This window comes from Nasonia vitripennis, unplaced genomic scaffold, assembly GCF_009193385.2.
Source record: "Nasonia vitripennis strain AsymCx unplaced genomic scaffold, Nvit_psr_1.1 unplaced0080, whole genome shotgun sequence".
NCBI lineage: Eukaryota > Metazoa > Arthropoda > Insecta > Hymenoptera > Pteromalidae > Nasonia > Nasonia vitripennis.
In genome coordinates, this window is record NW_022279859.1 from 13,938 (window position 1) to 30,054 (window position 16,117).

At 35.1% G+C, this 16,117-nt stretch overlaps 1 protein-coding gene across 1 annotated transcript; it reads right to left on the minus strand.

Moving 5' to 3' along the window:
- Positions 1–10,299: 10,299 nt before the first annotated feature.
- LOC116418178 lies at positions 10,300–13,145 on the minus strand. The gene is made up of 2 exons (XM_031933280.1): positions 10,524–13,145; positions 10,300–10,431 (listed from the first exon to the last, which is right to left on the minus strand). Exon 1 carries the CDS (start codon positions 12,891–12,893, stop codon positions 10,533–10,535), a length of 2,361 nt encoding a protein of 786 aa, XP_031789140.1. The 5' UTR covers positions 12,894–13,145; the 3' UTR covers positions 10,300–10,431; positions 10,524–10,532.
- Between the last annotated feature and the right edge of the window lie 2,972 nt (positions 13,146–16,117).

Below are 16,117 nucleotides of genomic sequence, written 5' to 3' on the forward strand. Positions count from 1 at the left end.
TCCATTTAATTCATGGACGTACGGTGGGCATGGCAATAGTTCAATTCCTTTTGATTTTATAAAATCATAAATTTCCTTATTTAAATATTCTTTGCCATTATCACAACGTAATTTCTTAACTCGCTTACTAAATTTATTTTCTACTAAACTAACAAATTCTTTTAAACAACTGGCAGTCTCTGATTTATTTTTAATGCAGAAAATTCTAGTACACTTACTATAATCATCAATGAAAGTTACAAAATATTTTTCTCCCCCATAACCGATTGTGTTATGTGGACCATTTAAATCTGTGTGAATTAATTCTAAAATTTCCGTAGTTTTTGATCTATTATTTTCGAACGGTACATTTGCCATTTTACTCTCTATACAATTTCCACATTTCATTTCGACATTTTCTATTTTTTCTGGCAATCCTTTTACTAATTTATTTTTCACTAATTTGTTCAAATATTGAAAGTTAACATGACCTAATGCTCTATGCCATTTCTCTTTATCAGTTAATTTTAATGAATTTACAAACATTTGCTTATTTTCCTTTTCAATTACATAGCTTTTCATAAAATATAGATTATCCTTTTTGTTTGCGACTGCTATTAATTCTCTATTTTTATTGTAAATTTTGGCATCATCATTTTTTGCTACTACTGTATAATTTTCTGTGACTTTAGAGAAACTCAGTATGTTTTGTCTAATGCCTTGAACATAATAAACATTTTTTACGTCTACTTGTTTTTGATTGTAATAATTTTTAAAAAGTAATTTTACAGTTCCAATTTTAGTAGCTTTCAAACTTTTACCATCAGGTAATTTTACTTCTATAGGATTTTTTAAATATACGAATTTATCAAAATATTTATCATTATTTACAATGTGGTCTGTGCAGCCACTATCTAGTAACCAATTAATTTGACCTAAACTTTCGCTACTATTTTCTAACGCAGTTATCTGGTTTACCTCTGGGTTGCAGACCTGGGTCAGCCATGCTTCGGATGAGTAGTCGCCCTGTTGTTCGCCTGAAGATTTAGCTTTGGGTTGACCTTGACCTCTGCCTCGCTGATTGTCTCGGTAGTTGCCTCGGTTGAAGCCTCTGTTGAACCCTCTGTTGTAGCCTCGTTGATTTCCTCGTTGGTGACCTCGTTGACCTTGACTATATTGAGCACCTCGTCCTCGGTTGCTCTGCTGATGTGGTCTCGTACACTCGTTTATGAAGTGGCCAAATTTTCCACAGTTAAAACATTTGCCTTTGGTTTGTACCGCAAAGGTACTGGCATTACTTTTATTATCTGACTCAGCATTAGTCATATTTTTCTCTTTTATTTTCGACTTTACATAGTCTACTGTTCTTTGGTCTTCTGGGATAACATCTATAAAATCCCCAATGTAACTATAGCTTGGTGGTAAAGCTCTAAGTAGATATCTCAATTTTTCGACTTCTTCTAATTTCCCACCAGCTGATTTGAATTCATTAGTTACTTTTTCGAATTCTACAAAAAATTCTTCCACTGAATTATAATTATTTAATTTGATTTCTTCGATTTTTCCTCTGCATATAATTTGCAAAGCTGTTGATTGTGTTAAATACATTTTATCGAATTTTGTTATCATCGCGAGAGCTGTTTTACATTCACCGATGTATTCTAATTGTTTGTCTGAGATAGCACTAATTATCATAGTGCGAGCTTTTAAATCAATCTTTTTCCAATCATCTTCTTTGCCTTTATATTTATCAGGCATTTCATTTATTGCTGGTTCGTTGCACTCTTTATACTCTAACAGGATCATTAATCTAATTTTCCAACTGGAATAATTTGCACCATCAAACACTGGTATCATAATGTCTTCGATTTTCGCTTGTTTAGCCATTTCTTTTTCTTTTGCACTAATGCTCTCGTATACTTGATTTTTCAATTTAATAATCTTCTTGAGTGCTTTTAAAAATATTTTTCTAATTTGATTTCTTGATTCTTCTTTTAATTCAATATTTTTGGCTTCTAATCCGTCTTCTTGTTTTACTTTAGGCTTAAGCCACAAGTACATGTGCTTAACCTCTAATTTGCACGTGCTCTGAAATAGCACTTCACCACGTGTTTCACTCGCCGACTTTAATCTTCTTGCATCGCACTTAAATCTTGATTAGTTTTTAAAATTCTTTTAATTGTTGAGTAGCTGACGACTTTATCTACGTCACTGAGCTTATATTTTTCTTCTTTAACCCTTTTTGACCGGTTAATTTTCACTTGAAAATCTTCTTCTATCGACAGACGTTTCTATACGAAAATTCGAATATCAATGCTTCACATGCATATAATTTCTCCAGATATTTTCTTCTTTAATTTCACTGTTCAATTTTTCACTGTGCGATTTACTTTTTTTTAACAATAACCGTTAACTACTTTCCACGTGGCTTTTCTTCTAACCTCACTTAGTTTTACACTACATATCTCTCATGTCACTCATATGAGTAGACATGCGGGATAAAATATAAATACCAACCACGCTCTGCTACCATGATGAAAAAGGTTGGATCAATAAACAACAACTTGAGGTTAATTTATTGTTAAGTATATTGTAAAAGGCTTGAGAGCCTAGTCGGCGGCACGTCTGCTCACATCGGAGTCTTACAGGCAAGAGAGAGAGTGTATTGTAGAGTACAGCATAGTCTGCTCTACACACGGAATATGATATAATACGTAATAGGCGATTAGAGTATAGCGCGAGACATGCGCGGTTCGTCAGCTCTCGCGTGAGCTCGTCTCAATGTACAAAATCGCAGTTGACCAATAGATGGCGCGACGTGTACCATTTTGGTACTGATAATCAAGATTATAATACTTACTATATTACAACAATACCAAAACATAGGCATACTAAAACACCCCCTCTCCTCTCAGAGTGTTTTGGTAGCCGATGGAAGAGGAGGGATCCCCTCTCTCTCTTCAAGATACTAAAACACCCCCTCTCCTCTCAGAGTGTTTTAGTACCCGATGAGAGAGTGGGATAATTTTTCCTCTCTCCATTATGTTTTGGAATGCCTATAACTTTCTCTACTTTTTTTTCATTTTTTCTTTAATTTTTTTTTTACTTTACAGTTTATGCAGATAGAACAATTTCATAAGTTTGACGTTGTGCAATGCACAGGTCGTCTTATAGCTTGGATTATGATATGTGCATATTGTGACGCACTTAAAAGATGGTTTTGACGGATAGTCATATTGTTCAATGTTGTGAACTGGAAATTTGAATCGTTGAAGCCATTTCTGTTTTATTGTACCCATGACAAAAATTTTTGATGCATCATGCAAAGCGTCACGAAGCAAGTTTCCAATTTGAGAGTAGTCATGTCCATCGGTTTTCCAATTCATGCCATGATGATTATGTTTAAGCCAGTTGTTTTCCCTTTGTATTTTGTCAGAGAGTTTTTTCCAGGGGAAGGGATTTTTAAATATTAGAACAATAGGCTCACTATTATCGTTGAGAGGAATGATTGCAATTTCCTTTAGAATATAATCTTCTCCGGTTTGCTTGAAACCAGTCATGTCTACTGCATACTCCATTTTTTTTTTGTGCAACCTAGACGAGTTTCTTGACATCCCCACTGATGGGATTGTACTGAACGATACGATCGTGTAAGATCATGCAGTAGGCTGAAGTGTGTGCGGGAAAATCCTTTTTAGCCTCAAACTCTAGACGTACATCAACAGGAGCGTTCTTGAGAGATTCGTTTTGTCGTGAACAGTCAATAACTATTAGCGGTTCATTCTCGATGAACATAGATTTTGTCAGCATCGGCTGTGGATCTCTTCCATAGTATGATTTTTGAAAATTAGCATACATATCATAGAGAATCGCATACTGATTGTTATATATGTCGAGATTCATATTGTTGTATGGATAATATTGTGAATTTAAGAAAAGTTTCACATTACTTATCTCGCAATGATCAAATCTACTCGCATTTGCAGTTCTTACAGCTTTTCTCTTTGTTTGTAGTCCGAGAATTACAAAACGAGGTTTCTCCAGTTGATTTGATGTTTTCACTGTCCAGACGTGTTTATTCGTGCTTGGGAGAAGAGGATATTCAAATATCTCCCAAGAACGAAAACACATAGAGATGGGATTATCTTTACCAATGAAATTCAATAGCTGAATTTTTTGTTTATCAGATGCAATGACATATGGCATTAACCATTCTATCTTCGATATTTTTACTTCACAATCTTCATAAGCAGTTACACCAGATGTCGTAGTACCTTCCTGGATTATTGCGTTCAAGTCACTTCTCGATCTTGTAAGAATGAGCTCATGCTTCATGTTAACTATAATTTTTTTATAGTCTTCTGCAAAGCCCATGATCATACTCAGCGGAATCGCAACGTCAAAGTTTCCCTTTTCATCGACAAACGATTTGACGTTTTCTTCATTGCCAAGCCAGCCTGCATTTTCTAGCATATTATTCTGATTCGAATTAAATGAAGTCCATCCTTTCATAAGACTGCTCAAACCAACATTTTTACTTTTATCTATCTCCACAGCATTAATTTCATAACGAATTTCATCAAACAGATGACAAATGCCATTGTTCACGAATGTAGTTTTAGCTGAAGCTGATGAACCAGTTTTGAGTTTCAATTTTCCACATACATGGATAGAACTACGTGATGGCAGGAGACATAGATCTGTTGGATAGAAATACGAATTTCATCGCTGTTGTCAAAGCTTAATGATGAGTATGGCTGATGTGCGTGTACTTCGTAATGAGCAATAGACTCATCGAATACGACACCTGATTGAATGCTTAGAATTTCGTCCATTTTTCTGGAAGCAGCAAAAAATTATACACGTGAATTTTTTCCACGAACTTTTAGTCCTAGACTTTTCAGAAACTGAATGCTCTTGCGTGTTAACGGTTTGAGTTTCTTCGGTCGACTGATGACTGGTTGCCATGATGACTGACTTATATATGATCCAGAATTGTAAACGATGCCCATTATACAGATTTGATGTGGAGTCTAATAGTGATTTCCTCTCCTCGAAAATTCACCAAATTTCCATCCTGATGGACGATTCGAATTTGTAGATGATCTATGCACTTGACGCTGAGCGGTAGATATATGACATGAGACGGAACTTCTATGATTTTATATCCTGGAGGCACGCGGGGAAAGAACTCATGGATTGTGTGAACTCTTTTGTCATTGATGTAAGCACCTGCAGTGATGTTGCACTCTACTCGCAGTGCGTTGATTTTCAATATTTTCACAGGTAAATCAGAGCTGTGAAGATCTTTAACTTTGAGAATACGAGGAGTGAAGCCAAGGAGACGACCTATTGAATCGTGTGGTCTGAAATCTAAGGGATGACTGCAAGTAATTTCACTTCTGAGAGTATTGTTGTTAGCTTTCAAGGAAAAATTAATTCCTTTAGCTTTCAAAGCTGCTTGTAAAAATTGATCAAGAGCATCAATCTCGTAACTGCCAGTTGGAATAGTAATAAATTCACCATTCAAATGAACTTTATTGTTTGATGAGTCAACGTTTGGAATAGAGTTGAATGTTAAAAGTTCAACGAAGCCCAAAACAAAATTTTTATGCTCTGGTAGTTCGATTGAAGGGAAATATTGTGCTTCTAGAACAGAAGATTTTCCGTTAGACTCAGAGTGAAACTATCTTCCATGACTGATCGGATGATAATGAATTCATTCGGCTGCGAGCACCTCTTTTTATAGTCTTCCAGCTAAGAAGTAGAGACAAAGATGGCCACATATGAATGAGTCAAAATTTTGATATCTTTTGTAATTGTATTTCACTTCTTTCACGTTAAAATACATCATGAGATCCTTGGGAGGTTTGAGATCACCAAAACTATCAAAATAAAGCACTTCAGAACCTTGCTTGCGATAACAAACCCAGTGAGTACCTCTATTTTGATAGTCATCCAAGTTAACCACTGCAGATTCATTATACCATGGACCATTGGGAGGCAAATTATTTCTCATGAAAACACCTCGGAAATCTGAGATTTTCATCATATGAGCATATTTTTTTAGATCGTAGTCAGTCAGTGGACGATTCGGCAAAGTTAAATCGAAGTTTTTTTTTTCTATTCACTTGATTGCTGCCACAACCAATATGAGGTGTCATAAATAATCCCATCCCAGTTTTATAGGGCTTAAGATGGAGTCCTTTGCCTAAAGCAATAGCTTCCATAGTCTTATTATGCCTCTTACTTTCTTCATGATTTTTCTGCGCGGCTTTAGCATCATTAACAGCTTTAGCTATTCCAGCAGCACCTCCTGCTAGAGCACCGGTGGCACTTAGTCCTGCGAACAATGGAATGAGAAAAGGAAGAACTCCACCAATTTTTGCTGGAAGCGGCAGAACACGTGGAATGATAACTTTTTTCTTTCCTCCTACACTTTTAACAGCTTGACGTGCACCCTTCAACGCTGATTGAATAACCTTGCGAGAATGTTTACTTGCTGTCATTGATTTTTTAGCTACAGTCACTAACTTATTAAATTTCAGTCCCATTCCAGTTTTTCCTTTTAATTTCATAGCACTGTTAACAGCAAAAGCAAACGCTTTTTCACCAAGACTCGCATCCTTGGCTCTGACACGCTGCATAGCTTCCTCAGCAAGCTTCTTGTCAGCAGCTTTACGATCTCCGTTTTTATCGGAGTAAGCTATGTCATGTTTTTTACATGCCTGATCAAGCGGATTAATACCAGGATCTCCTCTTTTCATTCGCTTTTTTAATTTGGTTCCGGGACCGCAGTATTGATATCCAGGAAGATGCATTTCAACAGGTAAGTTATTGATAACTTTATCAAGCAATCCATAGCCTTTCGGCTGTTTCTGAGATTTGTGTATGATCATCTCTCTTCGAGTGTTGATTCACAACTGACGTTTATGGTATAAAACGAGCGTTTATATTTCAAGAGTTCAATGTTGAATGTGACTTTGTTGCGTGAACATGGATTTTACCGAGCAAAACGTCAAACTCCCTGTCACGAATTTTGATTTTGGAAAAGAGAAGAGAAAGAAGCGTCATGGGGAATTACTACCAGATAGTATACGAGCAGTATTCTGTGGTCCATCAAACTGTGGAAAAACAAATATTGGCTCTAATTACACACCCCAATGGTCTTAGATTTGAGAATTTATATGTATACTCTAAATCCTTGAATCAGCCAAAGTATCAATTTCTCAAAAATGTCTTGGATCCGATTGAAGGAGTATCATATCTTCCGTTTAGTGAGCATGAATCTGTAGTATCACCAGATGAAGCCCTACCAAATTCAATTATGATTTTTGATGATGTGGCATGTGAGAAGCAGAATAACGTCAGAGCATTCTTCTGTATGGGAAGACATAAGAGTGTAGATAGTTTCTATCTATGTCAATCTTATGCTCATATAGGAAAACATCTCATTAGGGATAATGTCAATTTGTTAGTAATTTATCGACAAGATGATGTAAATCTTAAACATATCTATGAAGATCATGTGAATACTGATTTAACTTTCAATGAATTTCGGAATCTTTGTTCTGAATGTTGGAAGAATGATAGATATGGATTCATCGTCATTGACAAAGATAGACCGATGAATGAGGGTAGATACAGAAAAGGATTTGACTGTTTTGCAATAAAAAAGGAATTATGAGTCTCAAACTTGCAGTTCAGTTGTAGACATCGCCACGTCAGCATGTCAGACTTCAAGAAAGAGAAGAATGTTCTTAGTGAGCTCTTGCGAGCTCGTGAGGCTATTAAAAAAAAATACACTTTATTAAAACAGGAGAAAGATGATTTTGAAAAAGTCATCGGCGATACTCTAAAACCAGTCGTCACACCACTTGAAAAACTTGTTGAGATGAAAAGTGAAAGTCCACTGCAGCAACCATCCAATCACATTTTTGTTAAAAACAGCAGTAAGAAAATAATCGATCGATCAAGTTTGCTCAACGATCAAAATAATAATAATAATAAATCAAGTTTATTGGATTATACTGTTTATGATTATGATGATGATGATGATGATGATGATGATGCTTTTAACACAATAACCAATTCTACATTTAAATCTACGAGTGGAAAAAATGAATCAGCTGAAGATTTTTTATCATTGTTAGATAAAAGCCGTAGAACAATTGACAATATATACGGAGTGCGAAAGGTTAATGGAGTGTATATGATTGGTGATTCAGAAATAGAGTTTGATGATAAATATGTCAAAGTCAGAAATGAAAGTTATCCTAAAACGAATGGACTAATGGAATTGCTATTTAAAAAATATCCGGATGATCTTCTTCTGAGTTCAGCAGATCGTGAAAATTATCGCAAGATTCTGGAAGCATCAAATGCTCATCGGAAAAAATTCAGCAAAGATGAATCTATAAGAATGTCGAGAAGTAATAAATATAAGAATATTTTAGCTCCAATGTTCCGCAGCACTCCACGTAAAAAGAACAACAGCAGCGGAGGAGGACTTGTACCTAAATATAAAATAGCTAAGAAAAATTCTTCCATAGATCTTGTCTACTGGGACGATCCAAATGAGCTTGTCGAACGACTTCGATTATTGATTGCCGAACGATCTGCTGGAAATAACAATCACACCAACGAAATTCATTCAATTATTGAAGAATTGCGTGAAGCTGGGCATATATATTGATACGCATCTTTCTTCTTTGCATCAGTACTACCATGAGTCTCGATGTGTTCGGAAGAAAACTTGGGAGCTCACAGCAAGTGAGTCGCGGGCCTCCAGGAAATGGTTTTAATTTTACATCAGACGGCGATTTTGACTTAGAGGAGAAGCGACTCTGTAATCTCGGAGAGCCACGCAATCCAAAAGATGCAATCACTTTGCATTCACTGCAAGTTATCCTGCAGACGAAAGTAAATTATATATCTTCTAAAATTACTGGAATTGGTGAACTTATAGACCAATATAGGGAGCAAGTTGAAAGCCTTAAATCTGATGTGGACAAAAAATTAAAATATCTTAATGATATTTCTCAACGTAATTTCGCAAGCGTTGAATATATTATTGGTCAATTGAATAATTTTATAATCAAAGAAGATGGAAAAAAAAAGTAGCTGAAGAGCTGCATAAAGCTGCACGCCGCAGGTACAAGCGAAGAAAATATGATATACGCGGAATAGATGAGACTTGGCAAGGTGATCTTGTGGAAATGATTCCTTACGCTAGCGAGAACAAAGATTTCCGCTACTTACTCACTGTTATAGACATATTTTCAAAGTACGCGTGGGCCGTGCCAGTCAAGTCGAAGAGTGGCCAGGATGTTACTGCAGCTATGAAGTCAATACTGAAAGAAGGACGAGTACCGAAGAATCTACAAACTGACCAAGGAAAAGAATTTTACAATTCAATTTTTCAAAAACTTATGCAGAAGCACAATATACACTTATACTCTTCACATAGTAATCTTCATGCAAGTATATGCGAACGATTCAATAGAACGTTAAAAAATGCAATGTGGACAGAATTCAGCAAACAAGGAAGCTATAAATGGTTGGATATTCTACCTAACTTGCTCAAAGCATACAATTCGAGAAAACATCGGACAACAGGAATCGAGCCTGAAAATGTTACACAGGCAAATGAGAGAGAGGTCAAGAGACGTTTTCCTACTGAAAAGTCGTCAGTGAAAGAACCGAAATTCAAAGTAGGAGATAAAGTACGAATAAGTAGGTTAAAAAATGTTTTTGAAAAAGGTTACACACCAAATTGGTCTACGGAAATTTTCACAATAACGCGAGTTGTAAAAACAGATCCAGTAACTTACCACCTCAAAGATTATTATGATAAACCCGTCTCTGGTGGCTTTTATGAAACGGAAATTCATAAAACTATGTATCCGGAAATTTATTTAGTAGAAAAAGTTTTAAAGAAAAGTGGTAAACGCGTATATGTTAAATGGTTAGGATTCAGTAGCGATCACAATAGTTGGATAGATAAAAATGAGATTGTATAAATTATTCAAGGTTCTAAAAAATAAGAAAGCAATTGTTATTATATTTAATAATGTATTTTTATTCATGTGAATTGTAGTTTTAACAAATAAATAGTATTTAATAATTATCAGTCTTTGTATTTCATTATTTTAGCATGTGGTGAACTTAAAAGAAGTTCCACCCTGATATGTTATAAATAAACTAAGTTTATTTGCTGTGTTTGAAAGATTATTGAAAAGTTCTTGATCTTTCAAGATTGCTGATGAGATCTTTTCTGGCAGAAATATTTGAAAGCTGTCATCAATCTCGGCCACGATCTTCGTGCCGAATCTAGTATTCACCTCCTTGAGTGCAGTCACCATGTACTCATGATCTTTTTCTAAGTCCGTGACTTTCTTCTTAGGCAAGAACTCGCGCTCAGCAATTTTGTTAAGTGCAGATAGATCCATTCTGAAACGTGAAAAAAATAAGAATTTGTGTGTTAGAGAAAAGATTTTCTTTGAGAACAAAAAAAAAATAGTGAGAATCAGCTATGAACTTACTTGAAAATGTTAAGTGAGTCTTGGTTTCTTCTCCAAAGGTAGGTAATTTTCAAGCTCGACTGCTCGAATGTGCTCTTCACCGTGGTGCGTCGGTTCATATAGCCCATTCCCCACCACGATGTCTGCCCCTTCCATAGCCTCTTGTAGAATATCTCTTCTATTGGAAGATGCCCCCTCCATCGATGGATTCCATTCGTGCATTAACTCCTCACAAACATCGTATTCTATAAAGATTTGTTCGCCTGTATCACCATAAAGTGTCATCCCCACTCGTGCTGCACTGTTTTCATTGGACAATTCGCTCCCCCTCTCCATTGCTCTCTCGCTTTCTTCTTTAGTATTGGTCGCTTCATACCCCTTCTCCAATTCCATCTCCCCCACTCTTTCTCCTCTTGTATCAGCCATTTTTTCATCCTCCTCCATTTGACTTACAGCCAGTGCCATCTGCTCCTCAATAATTCGGTAATGACCCCAAGGCAAAGTGTCTGTGCTATGAGGTAATAAGTATCTTTTATCATCATGCGGACTTAGTGCTATTTTGTTCTGTTTTTCAGTATGCACTATGTGTAATTTAGAGCGAATGTTGCACTGCTCACGTTTAACAATAATTTGTTCTTCAAGACATTTTCGATAATCTTCGAACGTGATTGTTTTCTTCACAACACTTGACTTTATGCCTTTGGCTTTTTTCACAGTCTCAGATCCATCTATCAAAATACTATACATTTTGCTACGTAAACCAATAAATTCTGTCATAATCTTGCCATTGCATTCATCTTTCATTAATCCAGGCACTTTTTTATTGACACGTGGAATTCCAAATTGATTGTTCTCTTTGTAATCAGAAGTATCAAATTTGTGCAAGTCTTCTTTCATTATTTTATACATATCCACGTCATCAACTTCATATATTAGACTATCTGTGTCGGTGTAAAGGAGTTTACATTTTTCCCCAAGTCGCCGCTTCATATACGAATAATGAAAATCGTATAACAATGTTTTAGACATATCGAGAATGCTGAGACCAACGTATATTGGTTTTTTAATTGTAATACTTGTTCTCTTTAGCTGTATAGCAACCAAATTTTCATCAAAGATAGCACAACTATGAAAATTTGGTTGAGCTATACGTGCTTCTGCTCCATATCGACCAGTAAATTTATTCACTAATCGCACATCAACGCGAGATCGTTCTCGCTCGATGCACTTACCATATACTGCATTAATTAATAACTTGTAGAAAAGCTTCTCAAACTCATTCTTGGCCTGCTTTCTCTTCTCTGTATTAAATTCAACATATGGTTTGAGCCAAGGCTTCTGCTCAAAACTCAGAATCCTATGCACTTTTTTAAGTCGAAGTCCATTATCTAGTACCTGTTTTAACGCAAGATAATGAATGACATACCTTTTCTTATCGTTCAAAGTAGTCAGCAGTTTCTTCTGCTTTGAGCCAGGGGGTGTACGATGCTCTGCACAAAAAGGCAAATCTTGATGATCATCATGTATTTCTTCAGGATACTCTAAATCTACTTCAGCAAAGTAGCCTGTATCAGAGTCTGGTGGTGCATTGAAAAAAATTGAATTTGTTTCATATTCAATCCATTTGAATTTTCCCACTGGTAAATACTGCACCATGGCCCATCCATAAAGATTATTAATATCAAAATATAAGAGCGTCTTCGTTTTCTGATTCTTATCATATGATGATCCCATGTAGGGATTGTTTGCCTTAGCATACCGATTGCAACATTGACTTATTCCTCCTCGAATGCCTGCTTCAATAAACATCAGCATATCTATATCTGTGAGAAGCTCCAATTCCACTTTTCTCATTTTTAGAGCTGCTGAAAATGTGAGACCTGGAGTCGTGTAAAAGTGTGCAGGACATAAACTATACGCTTTCAGTGATGTCTCTCGAAAACTTTCAAAGACGTCAGCTAATAATAAAACATCTGTTTTCAAGTACAAATCAGAATATTCACCCAAAGTTCTTATAGTAAACATATTCCACACTGTAACAGCATGATGATAGTCTTCATCAATAATGTGAGAATCTGTTAGTTTATTGTAAAACTCATTCTTTTCTGGCAGTTTTGTAGTCATCAACTTGTCCAATCCATCTACGAAATCATATGGAAATACACCTTTTCGTCTCAGAAGATTGATTTGCTCATCTGTAAATCCATCAGTTTTGAACTCATTTACTGCTATCGGCACTGTTTCCAAATATGATGCAAGCTTTTCCAACGATGATGGTAAAAAACGCCATGAATCAATAAATCTAAAACTGATGTCACAGTCATCTATAAACTTCGTAAATGAAATATATTTTTCTTTGTTGTGAGGTATCAGAGATACTCGTCCAGTCATTATTGTAGAAGTAGCAATCTCTTTCAAAATGAAGTGTGTGTCATAATTGAGGTTATGAAAGATAACCGGCACAAATCTCGAATCCTTTTAATTTAAATTGCATGAATTGTGAGCTGCCCCTCTGAAACTAAATAGAAAAAAATGTCTTACATGTTGTACAGCATTAAAGTCAAATATTTGTATACATTAAAAACTAACGTACCGTCCTGTTAGATGACAATGGTCTCGTACTGCGAGTTCATCATTTTTAATAGGCTTTCGACATATATGACAAACAGTTGACCTCCGAAAAGATAATTCTTCTAGATCTGTAAGTCTCATTGGTTTTGGATTTTTGTAGAGTAGATCAATCTTTTCACTAATTCCTTTCAATTCTCGAACAAACCATTTTGCCGGTGTCTCTTCATCTTCATTTTTTTGTCTGTATGATTTATAAACAGATAAACTGTCATCAAAGCTGCACTTTATATAATAGCCTATGCTATATGCTTCATGAAGCTGAAAAGCATTTTCATTTTCAGTAGGCTTTAACAAACATTCGAAATCTGCATAAATAACAAAAGGAACTTTTTCACTTTTATTATAATATTCAAATTTAAGAATGTTATTCTTAAAGTCGGGCAAATTAATTCGACATTTATTTATATTTTTGCAATAATTTTCGTGCATTTCCAGCCTTTCTTTACAGTAAAAAATTTGTAAACACCTTTCGCAGTGGTATGATTTTACATGAGATTTGCTTAATTGAGAGCTTAAAATTCGAGACAGATACTTAATCCAAACGTAGTGGTATTTAGGCAGGCTTCCGCCAACATCATGATTATTTTCTTCATTTTCATCTATGTAAAAATCTTGAATGAGGAGTAGATTTACATGTTTTTCTTTCTTTGCTTTTGTAATATGGCATGGCGATACTTCAAACTTTGCATTATACTTTTTTAACATGTATACATTTACTGAAATATCATTTAATTTTTCAAATTTTGGTACATCTTTAAGTTTGACTGGAAATTCTATATCACCAAAGTTCAGCTCGTTCTCATACATACGATATTGATTAACTCTATTGGGATTAGTTTCACTAGGATGCAATGCTGAAAGTATAGCATACTTGAAACACTGATTATCATTATTACGAATATTAACACATGCCTTTTTCTTTTCTATAAACTTTGGAAGTGGAATGAAGGAACTCCCCTTGATTGGAGAATATTTTGTCATATTGATACACAAACTGATAATACTCGTCAGGGTCCAGCCAGAATCTTTCTCCTGAAATTCTTCAAGCTGGGTGAGAATAGGTTCTTTGATATGATCCTTAAACCATTCTTCCAAATTCGTTGACATGAATGCTGTAACACTTTCACTTGTAAAATATTTAATGTCAGTCGTTTCCTCTCCATTTTTCTGCATAGAAAATTCTGCGATAAAGTCAGAATTTATTTTTACAGCGTTATATTCCTTCAAGCAATCTTCTACTTTAACCTTGAAAAGCTTTTGCGCATCGTTAAAAAAACTTAGAATGTCCACATGCTTTATATTTACAACTACACCTGTTCTAATTCGATTTTGAAAAGCTGATTCTACATCACGCCACTCAACTCTAGCTTCAGTTTCTTCCGATTGTAGACTTCCTCCTTGCTGAGATGTTGTTCGAGTTGAACTTGCACACATGAAAGATGTGTCATACAAGTTTGATATTTCTGCTTTTCTCCTCTTGAAAGATTAGATTTATTGATTTTTTCGTTCAATTCCTTTATTGTAGAATTGCACATGTCTAGCCAATAATGAATATCATTATTGCTCATTCCGTGTATATTTCGTGAAGTATCACGCACTACTTCGACAAGACGTTCGAAAAGTTGAATTGAAGCCATATTTATTTTTCCAACTTAAAGTAACACTCACAGACTCGTAACGAAAAAAGGACTAGTTTTGTGTACCGTGGTAGTAGTAGTAGTAGTAGTAGTAGACGAAGACTGCTGCTCAAAGTAAAGTTTCCCTTTATATAGGGAAGACCATGAAAGAAGAGGTGGATTTTTTTATGTCTGGTCCAATGAGAAGCGTCATCTTCTGAATAGAAAAGCTGAGGAGCAAGATATGTTGAGGGGGGGGGGGGTGAATTTTCTTGGGGAGGGGTGGTTTTTCTTGGGAAGGGGTGAATTTTCTACTTTTAGACCAATGAGAAATCGTCTTTCAGACCCATCCAATCAGGGCCTGTGCTTCTTTTAAGCAACCAATTGTAAAAAATCATAAGGCGGAGTTTCTTCTTATATAAACCAGGGTGAGGAAAGTCATCTGTTCATTTTCAATCCACACTTCTTACTGAAATTCTAACTCTACAAAGCTCCAAGATGACTACAATGTGTGAATACAAAAAGATGTTCGAAAATACCATACTGAAATATCCAGAAGAAAATGTTTATATTGTTGACATTCAAGGATTTCAAAGAATTGCTGTGGATACTTTTATTTCAAGGAAATTAGTTTCCTCAACGTAAAAAAAACAGCTTTACCAACTGCTTACTCTTCAAGTCTCCAATGCCGTGGGAAGAACTTACCGAGGAAGAAAAATGTATGATTCATTGGCTAGAAAAAGTTACCATGGAATCGAATGGAATTCTGGTGACATTCCATACCATCGACTTCAACAAGTCTTACAAATCTTTACGCGAGGTGTTAAAAAATATTCGTTAAAGGAGAACAGAAGCACTGTGGTTAAAAAATTATTTGCCGAATACGTATTTATACTTTCCTTCAGTTTTTTCCATGCTCTTGATACTTCAATTTATCCACATTTTTTTTTTTTTTTTTTTTTTTTTTCAGTCTAATATCCAATGTCGAAGATCTCGGATGCCCTCCACTGGAGAACATAAAAAGTAATAAAAATTACTTTTGCTTGCACCATCAACTTTCTATTAGAAGAAAACCAGCATGTGCCGTCCATAATGCCTTTCAATAAGAGCATGGTTATTAATTATTTGTCTGGAAAATTTAGTCAAGACGAAGTTGATTAAAATGTATTATGAAAAAAAAATGATTAATAAAATAATTTAAAAAAAATTATAATTCTTACGATTCTTTTTTATCTTTTAAAACAAAAAAAAAATGTTGAAAAGGGATTGAAATTTATCTTAACATATAGTCAATTTATTTATTTATTTACACTAAAAGGAAGACAAAGAGCAGAGTATATCAATTTAAAAAATCATATCTAAATTTTC